The sequence below is a fragment of the Schistocerca piceifrons genome, chromosome 5 (genome assembly GCF_021461385.2).
Source record: "Schistocerca piceifrons isolate TAMUIC-IGC-003096 chromosome 5, iqSchPice1.1, whole genome shotgun sequence".
Classification (NCBI taxonomy): Eukaryota; Metazoa; Arthropoda; class Insecta; order Orthoptera; family Acrididae; genus Schistocerca; species Schistocerca piceifrons.
The window spans coordinates 567,549,868-567,571,445 of NC_060142.1; the positions used below are offsets into that span (position 1 = coordinate 567,549,868).

At 36.7% G+C, this 21,578-nt stretch overlaps 2 protein-coding genes across 7 annotated transcripts in view; one reads left to right on the plus strand and one right to left on the minus strand.

The window, feature by feature from the left end:
- Positions 1 to 1,122: 1,122 nt before the first annotated feature.
- Positions 1,123 to 8,592, minus strand: LOC124798047 (ras-related protein Rab-30). 6 transcript variants are annotated; one of them, XR_007016914.1, is made up of 5 exons: positions 8,056 to 8,179; positions 7,508 to 7,689; positions 7,178 to 7,422; positions 6,785 to 7,087; positions 1,123 to 6,465 (listed from the first exon to the last, which is right to left on the minus strand). XR_007016914.1 is itself a non-coding variant. In XM_047261267.1 (4 exons), the coding sequence occupies exons 1-4, from the start codon at positions 8,138 to 8,140 to the stop codon at positions 6,889 to 6,891; spliced, it is 711 nt and encodes a 236-aa protein (XP_047117223.1). In that variant the 5' UTR covers positions 8,141 to 8,179; the 3' UTR covers positions 6,534 to 6,888. The 6 variants fall into 6 exon arrangements, 5 of the variants coding, with proteins under 5 accessions (XP_047117223.1, XP_047117224.1, XP_047117228.1 ...); XM_047261267.1 differs by lacking the exon at positions 1,123 to 6,465 and having other exon boundaries at positions 6,534 to 7,087; XM_047261268.1 differs by lacking the exons at positions 1,123 to 6,465; positions 8,056 to 8,179 and adding an exon at positions 7,995 to 8,028 and having other exon boundaries at positions 6,537 to 7,087.
- A 12-nt stretch (positions 8,593 to 8,604) lies between these two features.
- Positions 8,605 to 21,578, plus strand: part of LOC124798046 (trifunctional enzyme subunit alpha, mitochondrial) — a 156,766-nt gene continuing 143,792 nt past the window's right edge. Inside the window, exons 1-3 of the mRNA XM_047261266.1 lie at positions 8,605 to 8,762; positions 8,943 to 9,052; positions 17,411 to 17,683. Of these exons, the coding sequence (XP_047117222.1) occupies positions 8,690 to 8,762; positions 8,943 to 9,052; positions 17,411 to 17,683 (456 nt within the window). The 5' untranslated portion in view covers positions 8,605 to 8,689. The remainder of the gene's footprint in view (positions 8,763 to 8,942; positions 9,053 to 17,410; positions 17,684 to 21,578) is intronic.

The window sequence follows — 21,578 nt, forward strand, 5'->3', positions numbered from 1 at the left end:
TCCACTTGTGTGGCTAGCTATTCACAAGCCACAGACAGCATGTCAATGAAATTAGACTGGGGTGATCAATCTATGTGACAGATAACTTATTAAAATACTCTGAGAATCAATAATAATGAGGATAGGTAGCAACTCACAGCAAAGATGAATGCTGAGCCACAGACAGGCACATAGAAAAGACAATCATCCTCTCACAACTAAATTGTCAGCCATAGATACTGTCAGAAAACGAGAGCACACACACACATTCACACAATCAGACACAACTCATACACACATGACCACTTTCTAATGCCGCTGCGTCTATAGTCTCTGAAAATCAGATCCAAACAAACCACTCCTAATGCCACGCGTCAGCAGCTGCTGGGCTAGCGAAGTTGAGGCAGCACTGACTGCAAGCAGAGGGGAGTGATAGGAAGGGGAGAAGAAGTAGTAATGAGGGAGTAGGTAAGCAACACATGTACTCAGCTGCACCCAGCCAGCGACGATGCATGACACCACAGTAAACAAACCATTTCATCTACTGAGACAAAAACGAGATTTTTCCAGTGGTCTTTTTTTTCCAAATTTCCCTGAAATTATCTGATTTCCAGAACCTGTGGCAACCCTGTTATTCCTCCTTTGCCACAGTATCTTGTTCTCTCCAGTGCATCATTCTACTATACTGAATGCTGACTGTCACTTTTCCAATGGCTCCATAAAAATACCAATGTATAAATTCCACCATTTACAAATAGTACCTCCACTTTGACAGCTCCCACCCCTTCCACACTAATTCTCTGCTGGAAATATCATGACAAAATTTCCGCCGGAGGTAAAGCTGTGAAGGTGGGTTATGAGTTGTGCCTGAATAGCTCAGATCGTAGAGCATTAGCCCATCAAAGGCAAAGTCCCAAGTTTGAGTCTCATTTGAGGGTACAAAGTTTTAATCTGCTGCGAAGTTTCAAATCAATACACATTCTGATGCAGAGAGAAAATTCATTTCAGATTTTTCAGTTTTGTTCCGTTTCATGTTTCTGCCAACTGCTTAACACCTAACTATAAACAAAGTGGTCACATTTATTCATTCTGTTATACATATTCAACCCAGAACTTTTCAGTATTGTATCAAAACTGAGAGAATTTATTTGTTATATTTTTTTACTAATATGAGACAAATACAAACATTTATTTCTGATACATCAGTAGAATTTTAATTATGCTAGTAATAAGAATACAGTCATACATGGTAATATTGTACATACAAATAACATCATTTGTAAAATAGAATTAAGCTCTTTATCAAATGATAAGAAAATCATATTAACCCTCGAGTGGGCGCACCGTTCCTAATAACACAAGCGGGTGCGAGGTGCACTTTGTACACACGTATAGAATAGCTTCATTTATGTTGCCTAGGTGATTCATGTATGATCAAAATCACAGTTTAACCTTAGGTTATTTAAACAACAAGAAAGTAATCTTACATAATATGAGCTACACCACTGTTTGGTTAAACCATAATGAAATTAATTTTCAGTACAACACTCTGTTGCCAAGGACAGGTGTTACAGACACAGTAAATGACCCATTCAAAGCATTAAGCAGTGCTGTGGCATCAGATCCCATCCAGCTCTTTATTCAATCACTAATTATCTCATAGACAACTGCCTCAATGTGGCATTAGGCTGCTAGCTCATAATCAGGGTCTCTCTCTCTCTTTTTTTGCACATATCGTAAATTTTTTCCGCCTAGCTCACTTTGTATTTTATATTACTGCTGCTCAGTTGGACGTATGACAACACAAATTATCATTGTGTTGCCTGAAGCAATAATGAAGGAATAGGTATGGGTCTGCAGTTGTGAAACAAAAATAGAATTGTGCAAAATCATTTTATGTTTTGTTAGCGCACTTTATACAAAGGCACGCCCACTCAAGAGTTAAAATGATTAGTACTGTTTAATATTGTTTAGTAAATATGTTTTAACAAATGCACAGTTTCTCTGCGCTAACTGTGCAGTCCTTTCTGACACACACATACACACACAGAAACTGTTCGTATGAGCACCACTAATAAAATACAATGAAATAAACACACTCAAAATTTATGACTGTAAAAAAGAACTTAGTATGTACCTTCCTGCATGCCAAAATCTACAAGTTATGATTAACAGTACATATTTAAAAAACCTTGTTGATACAATATGGGCGGAATTTTCTGAAGCACTGTATTTTCTTCCAAGTCTTAAATACATGTTGTCTTACAACAGATGTGGGGACATGAGAAACATTTTTATGACACTGAAACAACAGTACAGAAAAGGTGAACAAAAGACAGGAATCTGCAGTAGATCACACCAGTTACTAAATGCTGCAGGCCAATCACAGCATCAGTACTCAAGTTTTACTTAAAAGTGAAAATGGAGTTCCAAATGACAGACCTTACAAAAGCTCATAAGTTTCTTGAAATCACATAATTTGGTCAACAGTATGTGAACATTCATTTTCTGGAATTGAATTTAGCAATTAATTTTAATACATGTAAAGACATGCAACAATAATGAATCTGGACCAGCATATCTCAATAAAACTCCTCCTCCTTCCCCTACTATATTTCAACAGCCAACAACTGAGACTTATACATTTCTTCACCTCTATCTGAACTGAATACATTCCAGTACTCAAGAGACTGCTAATTAAAACATATTTAAGTTCACATGCAAATATGAGTGTCATCACAACACAAATTACAGTAGACTATACATAAATAGCCAAAAAATATTTAATGGCTGAAAATAAGATTTTTATTTTAGTAGGGCAACAAGAAAAATAAAATAGAATGTATATGAAATTATCAACCAACATGACAAAGATACAATGACTGATGTGGATGGTGGGAGAGAAAGGGTTGGATGTGTGTAAATAAGTGATGTAATAAAAATCTTGAAAAAAAAATAGGCTTTTACTATCATAAATGTTACAGTTATTAAAATTTTCTCAGTTATTTAGCTGTGGCTAAATGAATTCTCAAGGTCAACCCACCAGTTCTTCCTCAGCACAAAATTTCACATCAGTCTCATGCACCCTGAAGACGTCTGCCATAGATGGCTAAACACAGAGTCTAGCAAGAAAATCCATTCAATCATAGTTTAAATTTCAATAAGTGACAAAGAATCTTATCTGATGGTTACACAATTTCCAATGGCTCTTACCTGTTTCTTGACATGTGCTCAGTGTGGGAAGTCAGTTACCAACATTTTGAAAAATGCAGTGCTACTGCTACATTATTGATAATTTTCACTAACAGTCTGTTATACTTATTGATGTATTCAGCTTTCTTTCTTTCCTTCCTTACTTTGCCCAAATATGCACATTCTATCTCATGAAAGATTATGTTCCCAGTTTAAAAAACAGCTTTAAGTTGGGGATTGCCTACACACAAGATGAAAAAGGAGTCATTGCAATAATTTTGAAAGCCATCCCGCCAGACCATACATGATAATGGGCCCAAGAGTTTCACAAGGCTACAAAACATCCTAGCGAATCAGTAACAGTGTTATATTTTCAGTGTTAAAGCTCTAATTAGGTATATCAACATGGGATAAGCTTTCACACCATGCGCTCACTTTGTCAACTTTGTCTTGGTACAGACTTGTATACTGTCAAAGTAGGATTTACGGTAAATAAACATCACCGTGAACATAAGAGGATAATTATATCCGTGTACCCCTCCATAAGAAATCATTGTCACCAAGAGGCAGACCCGTTATTGTTAAACATGCTTGCAATGGCTTTCAGTGCCAACTATACTAGACTTGTCCCTCCATAATAATTTTAAGATCAAGTCATTCCCTAGTTGTTTAATACAGTCAAACAGTTCATATCATAATAATTAGCACCACTGTTGAAGATTTATTTTACTGATATTATCTAGTACAGCTGTGTGAAAAGTGGTACTTATTTTTCTATTTTGTGACATAGCTAATCTGTCACAACTAGCCCAAAACTGTAATGGTACTCAGCTCTACCACCTTACCTGACATATGTCATATTCCCTCTTAAGTTATTTTACCTAGCAGTGGTTTTTGTATGCCACAGGACATTTATTTTTCATGTCTCAGCCAGTGTACAATTACTAAGTTGTGTGCTGTAACAATCACCTAACTAATTATTCTTCTTTTCTTTTGGGAGTGGAGGTGGAGGCTACTTCTTTTTTGTTGAGATTTTTCACTATATCCCCATTCAAATATTACTGCATTGCTCCCATTTCAGCAGCTGATAATTAGACACTTCTACTGTGTATCAAATATTATTAATTTTCATTTCTTACTTTTATCTGCGAACAATACACAAAAAGAGAGATTCCACAGACAACTAGTTTTACACACCACTTTTTCTGTATCAGTAGTAGCCACATGGTGCTAGTTATCTAAAGCAGAAAGAAAGATTGAGGTTTAATGTCTAGTTGACAAAGAGGTCATTAGAGGCATAGCGTAAGCACAGACTGTGGGAGAATGGGGAAGCAAATCAGCCACATCCTTTTCAAAGCAATCACTCCCAGATTTTGCTTGAGCAATTTAGGGAAACAATGATAAATTTAGATATGGATGGCTGGATTTGAACCATAATCTTCATAAATACAAGTCCAATGTCTTACCTCAGCACAGATCTAAGGCAAGAAGGTGACTGTGATAATTTGAGTATTTTATAACAACTGGGTGTCCTATACACATGCAAAGAACAGGATGTGTTTGCACTAGACAATTAATATTTAAAGATGCACAGTATTAATGTAACTCCAAACCTATAAAGAACATAAGTGATTTTGATTTCAGAAGATCCCCACAGTTTAGCAAATCAGACTGTTAGTGGTACTTTTTATCTATCAGAAACTATAACAAGAAACACAGTATAGCTATAGGACTATTTGCTAAAATTGCATACAATTCATAGTTTAGTTTTTAGACACCCTTTGGAATCTAAAACTATGAAATCGCAAAATCATTCAAATTTACAAAACAAAATGTGTTGCCATTTAAGTCTGTTCTGTGTTATTAATGGCAACATTTGCTTGCTCTTAAAAACCCAAAGTCGCAAAACATGCTTTAGAAAAATTTGCAGCAGGATGTCATGTTCTCGGCACTCTTATTTGTCCAGTTAGTGTTATGATTAAGAATCTTCCTCCCCCCTCCCCCTATCTGTCATAGAGCAGTTTGTATCAAAAGGAAAATCCATTCCAGAAAACTATAAAATTATAGGATGTAATCTCTGGCCAGTACTTACCTCTGGGAAATGAAAAATTTAGTACTGCCAACAAACACACAAAAAAATACGACACTACTCCAGCACTTGGAAATATTACTTCCCTCCTCTAGCTAAAGGGACAGATGTTAGGGAAAGTTAAATAAGGATTACAGGTCACTGTCACCCCCAGGAAGACTGGGATCCACTTCTGTTAACTGATTAGCCCTAATTGCACATGGGTACCACCACTGTAAAACTGAAGTGTCATATTACTAACAAGTGTAGTTTGCACATTTCATGCAGTGCAGTAAGTATGTAATAAAGATTTGTCGAAGCCTTTCATAATTCCTGAAAATTAGTTACTTTAAACTCTAGCACCCATTTAAGGTAACGCTGAGACGACTGAAGTGACCCTGAAAATTCTAAAAATTTTGTTTCATTATACAAGGTAACATGCTAGTATTCAGTATTTTCCAGTGTTCCTTTGAGAAACTAATAGCTTTGAAAGCTATGACAGTGTCATATACTTTTAAACAAGTTTACTGGAGTTGCTAAATATCTCATATTCGGCAAGGAAATTCTGTCCAGCAATTCTGTATCAATTATAATGTAGTTTGTTGCTTTCATTTGTTTACAATGTATGTTTAATTTAGATAATTTTATTCATACCTATGCCCAACCTGAAAGGAGAATGCCCTGACAATCTAAATCTAGTTCTCCATTATTATTTCTACTCTACCGCTTATAGTTCTGTTTTGTCAGCTTAGTGACAATGTTTTGTGTAGTAACAAAAACAATTTAAGCCCCAAATTTAAATCTTAAGAAATGGTAGTACATAATACTTGCAAACTATGCAGGACTTATGTCCCTTACTCACACGTTTGAGATTCATAGGTCTCGTCTACCTAATTAAGTTAGAAATGACAATTAATAACAACGCATGATATTTATACAGTGCGGAATGGAAACACAAAGGAAGATCAACAAAATGTAGACAATGTAGCCTATTAGATTTTCATTTCTTAATTGATCAAAACATACAGGAAGAAAAGAAAGAATGAATGAATGAATCACACAGAACTTAGGGATGCTGGAGAAAGAGAAGAATGTGAAAACACAATCAAGAATAACTCTGTGAAGCTCAAGTCTATTCACATTTCAACTTCAGTAGTTTATCAAAATGCATCTCATGCACTCAGTTCTTAACAGCATTGTTCTCACTAGCCTGATAAGCACAATGTCTGAAAAAATAAGTTTCCAATGATCAAGTAAACAATTTACTTTACATAGTTACAAAGAACACACAAAATATATTTGTAAAAAATCACTTTTGTACAGCATTAGTATTATCATACAAACCATTTAACTACAAAATATTGGCATAAATAAAGGACATATAATGGATGGACTGTTGAGAAGTGTAACAATGGATGAAAATCTTTTGCTATATATAATAATCAATTATGTTACATAAAATTTATGTTAAATCGTTTCATTAATTGGAATACATTTTACCATGAGCTAATCAATGAAAATGAAAGTAGCCTTTTCATTTCTTACCTAGGAAGACAGTAATTAAATGAGTAAACTCCCTTGATATATAAAGAGAGATCTTCACTGTGTTTCACAGTTCAGTTCACGGAGCACAACCATGCAAAAATATGTTAACACAAACATGATGGTTCTGTAGCTTCATCTGGGGCTGAGATTTTAAAAGATTCTTGGTCCATTGTCTGTAATTCTAAACGTGACCTATTTGCCTGCACTAAGTGATGTGCAATATCAGCAAACATTTCTTCTACTCCTTCACCAGTCTTGCATGAAGTTTTGTATGTAGCACTGATTAGATTATGACACTGCTCACTGTAGAGGAAAAAAACCAGTGAATATTAACACCATGGATAAATAACTTAAAATATAACAGCATTTACAAAATACATAATTTAATCATACCAAAAACTTTCCATATCACTTTCAGTAACTTGTGGAGTGTGACCTTCCAAATCTGATTTATTGCCACACAGGAATATCTTTGCATTTTCTGCATATGTCACTATATCCAGGAGATGCTGGGACAAAACATGAAATGAAGCAGCATTATCTAGAGCAAATACTAGTATGGCTGCCTCTGCAAATTTATAATAACTGGACGTGATTGATGCAACACGTTCCATACCTCCAGTATCCCATAACTGTAGCTGAAAACACAAACATATATGGTGCTTATGAGAAATTCCCACTGCACTACAAAAGGATACTACTACTTCATGGTGCTTAACATACTTTTATGTGTTTTCCAGATACTTTATATTCCCTGTCAAAATGATCAAGACCCAAAGTTGACTGCCTATCTGTTGCAGTCACAAAGGTATTTGTGGAGTACCGACGGAAAAGAGAACTTTTGCCAACACCATACTCTCCACAAAGTATAACCTTTTGTTCAGGCACTTTCACTGAAGCCATGCCTGGAAAATATTTCATTCCAAAAATATTATATTACAAATATTACTACACTTAACAAAAATTTAAATAAAACAGGTGGCAACATGGATTGTTGGGTATATTCAAGAAATTTGATGAGACTGACTTATGACAATGACATTACAAAAATAATTTACTGCCAAGTATTAGGCTACTTTAGTCTATACCAAGTCGGTAAACCACTCGTAATAGGATCTTAGCAGATAGCAATTGGTTCAATAGAACACTCGGTGGACTACAAGAAACAATTACTTTGTGAAAATACAATGAACACAGGGTATAATATTACATAATGTCAAAAAATGCATATTTTCCTTGGCAACTACATCAAAAGAGGTTTTCAATAGTACGTTGAAGTCTGATGAAAATAAGGATCCGCACGACGATTAAAATTCTCGCAAAATTTTGACATGCCTGTTTAAAATCCGCTGTCATACACGACAAGCAGATTACGGTTTATCGTGAGTCGCTTAATGTAACACAGCCCTTACCCTACTACCGAAACTTGCGAATGCTACTGTTTGTATGTGTATATGTTGTTAACACACACGTAAAATACCGCCGATATACACAACTATACATGAGAACGTACCGTTTAAACGTCTCCCAACTGAACAGAGCGAAATATTATATATCTTTTTAACGTAATAGACAATTATCAACAGGAAGTTTAGTTTTAATTAGTACATCTCTTCGATACCACTTTTAATTAAACGAATGTATTATTTAATGATCAACGAGTTCCTTGTTTTTTTTTGTTTTTTTTTTAAAAAGTATTGTCTATTTAAAAAAAGGTAGCGTCCGTTGTTCGGGCATTTGATGATGTAAATATTGTTTCTTCAGTGCACAGACACAAGCTTCATAAAGATGCTTCAACAACTGCTAGTAGTCAAGTACGATGAATATTGTTTTCAGTGCGTGTTTATGAACTTTGAGCTACTGTGGTAACAGAATGCAGGTGATCTTTGGCCTCAGGAGACGGTGATGGCCAGCAGTAGGGTTTGTGGGGTCCTGGGTTGCATTGGTAGGCGGAATATGAAGGTTTCTCGGTTGATAGGTAATTAACTGTAACTCGTATATACGAATATAGAAGTTATATTATGACTTTCTGCATATGTCCGTATAACCTTTAATATTTATTAAATTAGTACTCAGTGTACAAAAATTTGACCTATGTAGATACCCCACTGTGACACAGGCTATGGTTTTGTAATTTCAAAATAATATTTCTTTCAAGGTAACTTGTCGCGAAGGCTGTATGCAACAGAGGCAGCAAAGAGCGGCCCCGTAAGAACGAAGATAGTTGATGGCGTCTGTGTTGTAACATTAGATGCCCCAAATTCTAAGGTATGTTGGCCTATCTTTTTTGAGTAAAAAGATAAAACAAATACCCTATCAAAATGAGGTACTCTAAAAGATGAACTATAAATTGTTGTAATTTGTAATAAGGTGCATCGCTTGTCAATCTTATGTTCAATCGAAATCACCCGGTCGTCTTAATATACCCATCTTTCTTGTAGATTATCATATAAAGTGACAGTAATGTCTACAGCGTTTACTTTGGGGAAAAATCTTTTTCAGAACTATGCTGAACTCGAAAATACACTAGCTATATTATGGACGTACAAGAATACATGCAACCGTCTGATAAACATCACTTCTCACATTAATTTTAGTAAATACTTTTTAAAATCAATGGACAGATCAATATAAAATCTTTGCAGAGCTTCCGAAAATCTGTCTTGCATCCGTAGATATATAGATGTTTCGTTACATTAGCTATGGAGTGCCCACTTTTTGTTCCCCTGTTGTTGATGTACATGTATGACACATACATGGTATGAAACAAAAAACTTGTCATAAATTTGTATGTTACATGATAGGGTTTTTTTATTATTTTTTTTTTTGTTATGACTTACCGGCCATTTTTTGTAGCAAAGATATCGTTAAAATTCGAGCAAATGTAGACATAGGATTACACCACAAATCAGTGTTACCACAACCTTAAATTTCCATTCCCATTTGTTGGCCTTACTAATTCTCCGATTGTGACCTATGATGTTACTGAAGTGTTTACAATTAACAACTGTAAACAAATACATGTTATTCAGTTTTCTTATAAATTTGATGTTAAGTTATATCAGTGAAACAGGGTGCGGCAAAATACTTCAGATTGCTTGCAATTGAAACTTAATCCATTACTAAAAAATTGCTTCTTTATAACCTCGAATGAAAATCTTTCATGCAGTGGTAAAAGGCAAGCGAATGGCAACCTACATAATCCAAAAGTTATTTAAGTCAGTTGATTATTGAGCTGTGGAATTAGAAATGTGTAAGAATCTACTTTCTGGCTATGAAACACCCTATAGTTCCTTGTAATGTAAACTTGTATTAACAACTTCCAATTGACATGGAAATAAAAGCTTAAAAAGAATAGAGGTATGAAATTTTGTTGAAAATTTGCTTATTCCCTCGTGTAGCTCACAATTTGCAGCATTGTCTCCAGAACTGATCAGGGCACTTTGGTTCTGAGTCGAGTGGAAGCAATGAACCAGAGACTTGAAAAGTTCTGTGAGAAGGTAGGCTCTGACTTCCTGCACTTCCTTCGTAGCATTGAGAATTATAGGGTCCCCCAAAATGGTCATGTGTGCACTACACATCAGAGGTTGCTACTCAGGTAGTTCATTGTGAGGGGGTGCACACAAATGTTTTTTAGATTAGGTGACTCTCCATCTACTTCAGATAACGACAGCTGTAGGAAACCCAGAAGTATCAGTGTAAGATCGAAAGAAAAATATTAAAATCATAATGGTAAACTGCCGAAGAATTTGCAACAATGTGCCAGAGTTTGAAGCGTGTATGAAGACCAGTGAAGCTCACATAATACAAGGTACAGAAAGCTGGTTTAAACCTGAAATAGATAGCAATGAGATTTTTGGGGAAAATTTAAGTGTATACCAAAAGATAGGAAAATGGGAAGTGAAGGTGTTGTATTTGTTGCAGTAGACAAAAAACTTAGATCCGTCGAGATAGAAATTGAAGCTGCATGTGATATTATTTGGGCAAGAATCAGTATCAGGGGTGGGCATAAAATAATTGGATCCTTCTATCATGCACCAGACTCATCTCCTGATATAATCGAAAACTTAGGAGAAAACCTCATTTCACTTGTACGTAAGTTTCCCAATCATAGTGTAATCATTAATGCAGACTTATATCATCCAACAATTAATTGGGGAAAATTACAGTTTTTTAGTGGTGAGCATGATAAAACTTCTGTGTAACTTTGATAAATATCTTCTCTGAAAACTAACTAGAACTAATGGTTAGGAATGCTACTCATGATGGAAATGTTGGATGTAATGGCAACAAATAGACCTGACCACCTTGAGGATGTCCATGCCGAAACTGGTATCAGTGACCATGATGTGGTTGTGTGCAACAGTGATTACCGAAGTACAGAGGGCTTCTAAAACAAGCAGAAAGATAAATATGTTCAGTAAACTAGATAAAAAATCAGTAGTTTCGTATCTCAGGGAGGAACTTGAAACATTCAGCACAGGTCAGGAGCATGTAGAGGAACTGTGGCTCAAGTTTAAAAGAAGGTAATTGACCACGCACTGGATAGATGTGGACCTAGAACAACAGTTCATAATGTGAGGGAACCTCCATGATATCAGGTCACTGTAAATAAATTTCTAAAGAAATGGAGATTACTGCAAAATAGATATAAAAATGAAGTGTAAGCCTATAGATAAGAGGGATGCTGAATGAAACACATTTGTCTGTCAAGAGAGCAGTGCATGATGCCTTCAGTGACTACCATAGCAAAATATTGTCAGTATATTTCTCAAAATCCAAAGTAGTTCTTGTCATATGTAAAGGCTGTTAGTGGCACCGAAGTTAATGTCAAGTCCCTAGCGAATGAGAGAGGAAGTGAAATTGAGGGTAGCAAAGCAAAACCGGAAATGCTTAACTCAGTTTTCAAATGTTCTTGTGTAAAGGAAAGGCCAGGAGATTTGCCCCATTTAATCCTCTTACCACTGAAAAGATGAATGAAATAAATATTAGTGTCAGTAATGTTGAGAAACAGCTGAAATCGTTAAAATTGAACAAAGCTCCAGGCCCCGATGGACTGTCAGATTCTATACTGAATTTGCAGCTGAGTTCACTGCTGGATTAGATTAAAGAGAATTGGAGTAACTTGTACAAACATGTTAAATCACGAAAAGCATTGTTAATTTTCCAGAAATTTAAACAGACAATGATCTGACAGACTGGATCTCCCAAAGGGGATAAGAGGGTTGTGCCACAAATCTACCAGGTGAAGAAGACAACTCTTGTAACCAACTCGGCAAAATCTCTAAATGTTCAGGAATGAAAAATTGTGCACTTCACAAAACAAAAAGTAGTAGTATCCTATGACTATAATATCAATGTGCCCCTGTTGTAATCAGCCAGTTCATACAACTACCTCGGTATAACACTTTGTAGGGATATGAAATGGAATGATCACGTAGGTTCAGCCATGGATAAAACAGGTGGTAGACTTAGGTTAATTGGTAGTGCTGGGTCTTGTCCACTCGTCTCATATAGGATGCCTAAGGGATTCTGCATTCTTGGAATGCTATACAACAATTCAAGCAAATAACATTAGTAGTATTATTTCTATAAAGCAGATTGACAATACTTAACGTGGAGATTTACAAGGAATAGTCGCAAGCGATGGCGACAAGCAAACAGTAATATTATGGGCTATGCAATGTTCCTGCAAGTTTGACACATGTCGCTAAGAACTGATCTGTGAGTGCTGGTCTACAACAGTGCCTCTACTGTCCACTAATGTCTGTATACAGAGCCGATCTGAGTGGCCAAGGCTGGCAGGAATGGTGCTTATATTCACTTCTTGCAGAGGTCGCTCCGGGTGCGGTGCGGTCCTTGTCAGAGGGCAATTCACTGAAGTTTCCTCTCCACCTTCTCTGGCCCAGCATTCTCCATCTTCGTTTCAGCACTTGTGGTTATGCCAGAACAGGTAGAATACTGGGGAAGTGTAATCAGTCTACTGAAGAGATTGCTCACAGATCACTTCTGTGACCCATCCTAGAATATTGCTAAAGTGTGTGGAAGCTGTACCAGATAGGACTAACAGGGGATGTTGGACATATACAGAGGAGGTCAGTACAAATGGTCACGGGTTTGTTTAATCCATAGGTGAGTATCACAGAGATACTGTAGGAGCTGAAATGACAAGACTCTTGAAGACAGACATTATGAAGTTTCAAGAACCTGCTTTAAATGAATACTCTAGAGATATACTACAACCTGTACAAATTGCTCACACAGGGAGTGTAAGGATAAGTTTAGAATAATTACTGTATGCACAGAAGCATTCAATCAGTCATTCTTCACATGCACCATACTTGAATGGAACAGGAAGGAACCCTAATAACTGATACATTGGGATGTACCCCCTACCATGCACCTCACATTGGTTTGCAGAGTAGATGTAGATCCATGTAGGATGGCAAGTAATACTACACAAGAAGGGTGGAACTGTTACTCTGGCAACTATTTATTTACACTTTATACAAACTAGATTCACGTTTCGCAGTTTTTCTGTGCGTATCTGTACTCTGCAAACCACTGTGAAATGCTTGGCAGAGGGTACGTCCCATTGTACTATTTACTAGGGTTTCTTCCCATTCCATTCATGTGTGGACTGTGAGAATAATAATTGTATGTGAGTGCTGTAATTATTCTACTCTTATCCTCATAACCCCTATGTGAGTGATACATAGTGGGTTGTACTATATTCCTAGAGTAATTTATAGCCTATTATTAAAACTTCATTAGTAGCCTTTCTCATGATAGTTTACATCTATCTTCAAGAATCTTCTAGTTCAGTTTCTTCAGTATTACTGTGACACTCTCCCATGGATCAAACAAACCGGTGACCATTTGTGCTGCTCTTCTCTATATACGTTCAGTATCTCCTGTTAGTTCTACGTGATATGGGTTCCACATATTTGAATCACACGAGTGATTTATAAGCAATCTCCTTTGTTGCACTTCCCCAGTATTCTACCAATAAACCAAAGTCTACCACCTGCTTTACACCAGACTTGAGCCTGTGTTATCTTTCCATTTCATAGCTCTACGAAGCAACCAGGTATTTGTATGAGTTGGTAGATTCAGACAGTGACTTACTGATATTGTAGTCATAGGATACTATGTTTTTTTGTTTTGTGAAGTGCACAATTTTACATTTCTGAACATTTACAGCAAGTTGCCAATCTTTGCTCCACTTTGATGTCTTATCAAGATCTTACTGAATATTTATGCATCTTCTTTCAGATAGTACTTCATTATAGAGGATTGCATTATTTGCAAAACTCTAAGATTGCTATTAATATTGTCTGCAAGGTCATTAATGTACAACATGAACAGGAAGGGTCCCACCACACTTCCCTGGGGCACACCCGAATTTACTTTTATATCTGATGATGACTCTCCACTCAAGATGACATGTTGTGTCCTCCCTTCCAAAAAGTCCGGAATCCAGTCACAAATTTCACTTGGTACCCTATATGATTGTACTTTCAACTAGTGTAGTTGTTACTAAATCAATGCTTTTTGGAAATCTAGAAATGCTGTATCCAGCCAATTGCCTTGATCTACAGCTTTCAGTACGTCATGTGAGAAAAGTGCGAGTTGTGTTTCACATGATACATGTTTTTGAAATCCACCCTGGGTGACATGGACGAGGTCATTCTGTTAGCAATACCTCATTATGTTTGAAACCTGAATAGGTTCTAAGATTCTACAACATATCAATCACTTCTACTACCCTTCTCGAAGGCAGGTGTGACAAGCTTTTTTCCAAGAACTGGGGAGAGTTTTTTGTCGAGGGATCTACAGTAGATTATAGTTAGGAGGGGTGCTAACTTAGTCGAAAAGTATAGAATCTGACCGGGAGTCCATTGAGCCCAGGAGATTTGCTCAGTTTTAATGATTTCAACGATTTCTCAACCCATTGACACTAAGTATTTCACTCACCTTTTCAGAGGTATGGGGATTAAATTGGGGTAATTTTCCATTGTAAAAGAAACATTTGAAAATCAAGCTAAGCATTTTGGCTTTTGCTTTTCTGCTCTAGATTTCAGTTCCTGTCTCAATTGCTGGGGACTGGACATTAACTTTGGTGCCACTAACAGCCTTTACATATGACCAGAATTTCTTTGGGTTTTGTGAAAGATCACGTGACAACATTATGCTACTATCTTCATTGGTGGCTGCAGGCATTGCTCTCTTGAAAGCCAAATGTGTCATTCAGTGTCTGTATGTAGCCCTAAGCTTTGTTTTATCCCTATTATGGAGGAGTCTGTCTCTTTAGAAGTTTCTTTGCAGTGACTGTGCACCATAGTGTCCCTCCCATTATGAACTGTTCTACTGGATACTTATCTATCCAGAACATGGTCAGTTATTTTTTGTAAAACTTGAGCTTTAGTTCTTCTACAGGCTCTTGCTTGATGCTGAAAGTTTCAAGCTCCTCATTGAGGTACGCCATTACTGATTTTTATTTAGTTTATGGAACATATATATCTTTCTGCTTGTTTCAGTTGTCCTTTGTGCTTTGGTAATAATTGTTGCCACAACCGTGTCGTATTCACTGATATCAGTTTTGATGTGGACATCCTCAGAGGTCTGGTCTATTTGTTACCATTAGATATGACGTTCTGAACTATCTGCCGGTAAAAGTAGTCACCAGCATTGTGTATAATCTGTTGCCAGTTATGTGGAAGTCTTAGGGTACCCTTAGCAGTCCCAGTCATGTGGATAGTTTGAGTGAAGTGGCCTATTGCCAACGAATCACTGTAACACTTCTGTAGCAAATGCTGTGAAGTGCTTCCTTCAATTTAGGAATCAGTTTAAAGTCCCAAGGTATTAAGTGTGGGAAATGTGATGGGTGGTACAACACTCCCAGCCCCATCGATTGAACAAAGCACAACTTGAAACTTCCTGGCAGATTAAAACTGTGTATCGAGTCGAGACTCGAACTCTGGACCTTTGCCTTTCGCAGGCAAGCACGACTCATGCCCTGTCCTCACAGCTTCACTTCCACCAGTACCTCATCTTCTACCTTCCAGACTTCACAGAAGCTCTCCTGTGAACCTTGCAGAACTCGCACTCCTGGAAGAAAGGATATTGCAGACACATGGCTTAGCCACAGCCTGGGGATGTTTCCAGAATGAGATTTTCACTCAGCAATGGAGTGTGCGCTGACATGAAACTTCTTGACAGATTAAAACTGTGTGCTGGACCAAGACTCAAACTCGGGAACTTTGCCTTTTGCGGGCAAATGCTCGACCGTCTGAGTGCTAGTTCTGCAAGGTGCACAGGAGAGCTTCTGTGAAGTTTGGAAGGTAGGAGACCGAGATACTAGCAAAAGTGAGGCTGTGTGGATGGGGCGTGAGTTGTTCTTGAGTAGCTCAGATGGTAGAGCACTTGCCTGCGAAAAGCAAAGGTCCAGAGTTCTAGTCTTGGTCTGGGACACAGTTTTAATCTGCCAGGAAGTTTCATATCAAGCGCACACTCCACTGCAGAGTGAACATCTCATTCTGAAATCGCATCTTGCATTTTAGGTGCCCAAGCATTGTCCTGGAAAATGATGGGCGGTTCCTTCGGAAAGTGTTTTCCCTTTTTTCGCTTTTGTGTGAACAGTTTAGAGAAAGAAGTGGCAACAGCCTGCAACTATCTCAGAGAAAAGAGTGGCAACACTTTCTGCAAGACCTGCTCGTATTTTTGGAGGACAATATTTGGGCACATATGGCCCAAGTTGACTGATTTCTTTGATGGATGGGTCTCTGAAGTGCTTTACCACTGATCACACTCCTCAGATGTAAGTCCTTATGACTTAAACTTGATTTCTAAATTGAAGGTAGCACTTCATGGCATTAACTACAGAACTGTTAGAGAGATACATTGAGCAATAGACTGCTCCACTTTGAAGTATCAACAGAACTGGTGTTGCTAAGAGTATCCTAAGACTTCCATATTGCTGGCAACATGTTATTAACAAGGATTGTGACTACTCCGAAGGACTGCAAAACTTTGAAATGTGTCTGTTTTGTGTAAGTTGTAAATAACTAGTTGCCACTTAAGTGCCAGACCTCATATAGTTGCAAATAGAGGGTAGTGACTGTACTTGAATATCACATATTTAAACTACTACTCACACGGCATCAACTGAAATCAATAAATGTCTGCTTTACTTCATATAGCCATGTTTCTGAACGTGCTAATTGACTATGATGCGGCACATATGGTTGTGGTGTAAAATAAGGAAAGTGAATCAAACAACATACCTATGAAGTGATTTATATTGTCAAATTTTGCTTGTAAAAATATTAATTGATAATGATATAGTATGTTAGGGCTGAGTGAAAGGAGAGTATTTATCTTAGAGTGAGGATGACACCTGCATTATATTAGGAATAGCATTATGAAGAGCACTTATAAATGTGTGAAGGAGCTTATTGCTATTGTAACGATACTGTGATGCTGTTGTGTTTTATTTATGTGAATAAGCTAGTTTAATAAAATTATAGAGACCTCATTGTGTAATAATTTATATTAATGTGTTGTCAGAAGTATTAACCATGTATTGCTTTGATCTGTTCTGAAACTGACTTGCTGATTTTTCAGGTCAATACACTTGGAAAGGATGTGGCTGCAGGATTTGAAGATGCACTTAGACAAATATCAAGCAATCCAGCAATTACCTCAGCTGTTATAATATCAGGAAAACCAGGAAGTTTCATTGCTGGTGCTGATATTAACATGTTACAAGCTTGTAAAACAGAAGCTGAAGTCTCAAAGATATCTCGCGATGCCCACGTGCTTCTGGCCAGCATAGAAAATAGTAAAAAACCAATTGTTGCAGCTATTATGGGTCCTTGTCTTGGAGGTGGACTTGAGGCAAGTCTAAATTATTACATTTTTCTGTTTCACACGCAATTCAGTAACAGCACGTTTTGTTTTGTAGGAAATGTTATCAGTGTTGTGGATGCATACAGTCTGGAATGATTTTTTCTGCTGTAACCTTTCAGTTCCTGTATATTTTGCAGTACATATCTTTAAAGTATGTAATACATGTGAATGCGCTGGTTGATTTTACAAGAAGTTCCAATATTGCTGGTATAAATGTTTGAAACCATTGAACCTAAAGCTGTTTACAGCTTGAAATTAGTTTATACAATAAAAAAGGGCAATATAGAGGATAAATTGCCTAAAAGAGGCACAAAATGGCTTGATAAAAAGTTGCTATCTGACGTAACTAAAAGAACTTATAAACCCAAACAAGATTTCACCTGCTCCACCATATGTATTATCTGCAGTACGTGTGTTTGAAATATTTTGAACACATTTACAACAGTGAACAAGTTCTATGATACAGTAAGCTTACAGTATTGTAGCATACATAATTATTTTGTACTGAATATTTACATATTCATGTAAGTAATTCACTCTTTTGTAACTACCACTTTTGAATAGTGCTAAATCAGCAACCACTCTTCCCTTGTCTAAATTAATATTTTCATATTAATGATAGGGAAACTGGCAGGTCGATAGAAACACAGACACATACACACAAAATTCAAGCTTTCGCAACAAACTGTTGCCTCGTGCGCAAGTAGATATTTGTGGCAAACTGAAACATTAGCGGTAAAAGCAAGTGTCTGTGATTAATATCGTGTTATGTGAATTTGTGTTGTATAAAAGCTGCTTACAGTAGCTAATTCTGTGTAGCAAATAATTCATACACGTATTTCATGCCCCAGCAGGTTATCCCTTGTTTTAGGATTTACAGTTCTAACACAGTATGTGAGTAAATGAAATACTGGGATAATTTGTAGATGACAGGGATGTAAAGTCAGTAGAAATTAGGAGTAGTTTGAAGTGTAACCAGAAGAAAAAAAGTTTTAATTTTACAGTGAAAGAAGACTTAATTCGGTTGGATGAAATTGAAGCATACAAAACAAAGTGAAATGGAATGATAGAAAGACAGTGGTACTGAAAACATTGTGGAGAGGAGAATTAGTTTGGTAGGGCAATTAGTTCCATTAGACCTTAGAAATTTGAAATTGTGACATCACTGGATGTAGCAATCAGAATACTGTTAGAGACATAGAAATTTTGTAATCACGAAGTATTTTAAAAATCTGAAGGGTCCCAGTGCTGTAAAAATGATCAGATATGTAATTATTGGTTCTGAATAGCATGTCAGTGTGAATTGCAATATCATAAATAAGACTCACAGCACAGTCTGCTGCTTATGATTCTGCACTTCACGTTGATGTGCTATTTGTAGCCAAGCATTTTATAAGACACTTTTTATATATATATGGCAGATATCTAAAACTTCTGTTTGCAATTGAGGTATAAACTGTTTTTTGGGTGCAATAAGAAACAAATTATCTTTGGCCAATGCAGCAAAACAAATTTAGGATAACAGCACCTTTTAACTGCTAATGTGTGATTTTTTTCCCTTTCATGTTTTGTGTTTCTCACAGGGAACACACCAGAAGAGCTGACAGTTGTTGCAGTTGTCTTTATACCTTTATACTGCCTATGTTTAAGATAGAAACGTTACTTAAGACAGAAGCTATACTTGCGACATTACGGTGAGGTAACCTGTTACCTACTTGCAGTTCTATTTTAAGACTTGGACTTTGGTCACTACAAAATTAATCTGCTGTAACTGGTTCTTCTTACAGAGGCAAGAGCTGTCTTACATTGCATTACTTTTATTGAATTTTCTTCGCACTACAATAATTCAGCTCTTAGTGAATTATACCGTGTATTGGATAATTCAGATGTGAAGGCATTTCACACTTGTCAAAGAGTTAGTTAAAGACTGAAGCAGTTAGTCTTTCAATTCTCCATTATTTGGTGATCAGAGGAACATATTTTTGAATGTTCTATTGTGCCTGAACTTGCAGTGGTACTGAATGTGCGCTGGGATCCAATAAATCGCTATTGATGTTTCACTTATGTTTGCTCATTTGTCAGTTGCTGATGAGTAAAACATCATGCCTGTAAAAATCATGTTTCTTGTGTGTGTGTGTGTGTGTGTGTGTGTGTGTGTGTGTGTGTGTGTGTGTGAGAGAGAGAGAGAGAGAGAGAGTTTTCTACAGTTTGTCATTTAAGTGTAATTGAGACAAGACAATGGCAGAATTGAATGGCAAGATTCTTAGAGCAGCAGTTGTACAACATAATACTAAATTGTTTGGTTTACATGTTAACCAGATGATTCTCTCTCTCTCTCTCTCTCTCTCTCTCTCTCTCTCTCTCTCAATAAAACACACTGCCTCATTTGATTAATAAGATGAAATTTTGTTCCCAAGCGTAACGTGGAAAATAATTATGTCTACATATGACATGTACTTCTTTATTTCCTCATTGATAATAAGTATGGCCAGTGAACATTGGATGTTCTAGGTCATCGTTTTGCAAATAGTTATTTGGTAAGAACATTGCAAAATTCACAAGAGGTAGTTAAAATTTTAACACTGCACCCAAAAACAACTCCTCTTGTGAACCTTTTGCATTTAACGCTCACTTTTTTTTTAATGTATTATTTGATGAACCTTAGGAAATATGTGCATCCCATGAAGAGGTGGTTAACAGCTTCATAAGTAATGAAAATTTTGCCACAGAGGTCATAAATAAATATGGGGACCAGATGAGAAATTCTCCTAAGAATTTCTGGCCTGTTTTCTCCTTGTACACTTTACCACAGTGGCCTGTCGACCTTGTTGTTTGATGAGTGCTATATCTTAATAATTAGTTCTTTTCCAGGTTAGAAGTTCAACCACCTAGAGTTGAAAGTTGACAGTACTGCAAGTTAGTTTGAGTCTCTCTTTGAAGTTTTTCTGGCCACCATGGAGGGTCTGTACTTAGATGATTCAGAGTAGAATACAGGCTTTTGAATGTGAAGCATACATATTGCATGCTCACCCTGTTGGAACTTTTTTGCTAGCACAATCTCTGTGTAGCACGTTTGAAATACCTCCGCTGTTGGAAAGCCGTGGAACTAATTGTTAGAGCTAATGAGGGCCAGGGAGTGGGGGATTCATGTGTCCCTTGCAAGTGACTAATACATGTAATCTTTAATGCAGGTGTCTTCTGTATGTATCACAGAATCTGTCTTTACATTTATTCATTACATGAGTAGAAGGGAGACATCAGTGATTATGTCTTGGGGTAGACAACTCTCACACAGAATAAAGACAGAAAAGCTTTTCTATTTAATTACAAAAGTTTTCAGACAACACAGTACATGTTACATTTAGTAGTTGCAGGAATGACACTTCACAGATCCCGCATACAAATGCTTCGTTCTTTTCACTGTGCTCCTTGCCGCATAGCTCGTAGACAAAATACTTGACGTAGTGATAAGTGGTAAATGTTAAGGCAATTAAATCTAAGCCTGTTTATATTGTGAACAGATTGTAGTAGAAAATAACTTTCCTGCTTTGAGAGTACCTCCCTATCCCTGGGATATGTATCCAGTAAAAGTGATTTGGAAGTTATGTAAACAAAAATCACTAAAAATTTCGACCTTTTGTTGGAAGTTTTGGAGTACTTGACATGAAGCAGCATGAAAGAAGTATCTGTAGAAGAATGATTGAAAATATGTGCACTTGTAAACAATATTTGAAAGGAATACTGGCATCATGATGCTTAAATGTGGCAGGAACCAGTAAAGGTTGCAATACAGATGGAATACAAAAGTGTTGCTGAAGATTCTGTTCAATGTTGTGGATACACTTCAGTTTGCAACTGTGCATTTACACATGTGCATTTGTGC

Excerpts from the sequence above, each read along its gene's own strand:
- LOC124798047 (XM_047261267.1), bottom strand. The coding sequence starts at position 8,140 with ATGACAGCGGATTTTAAACAGGCATGTCAAAATTTTGCGAGAATTTTA. Across the intron at positions 7,690-8,055 it reads TATTTTCATCAGACTTCAAC|GCATGGCTTCAGTGAAAGTG; the intron begins GTACTATTGAAA and ends AATATTTTCCAG. Across the intron at positions 7,423-7,507 it reads TATCTGGAAAACACATAAAA|CTACAGTTATGGGATACTGG; the intron begins GTATGTTAAGCA and ends TTGTGTTTTCAG.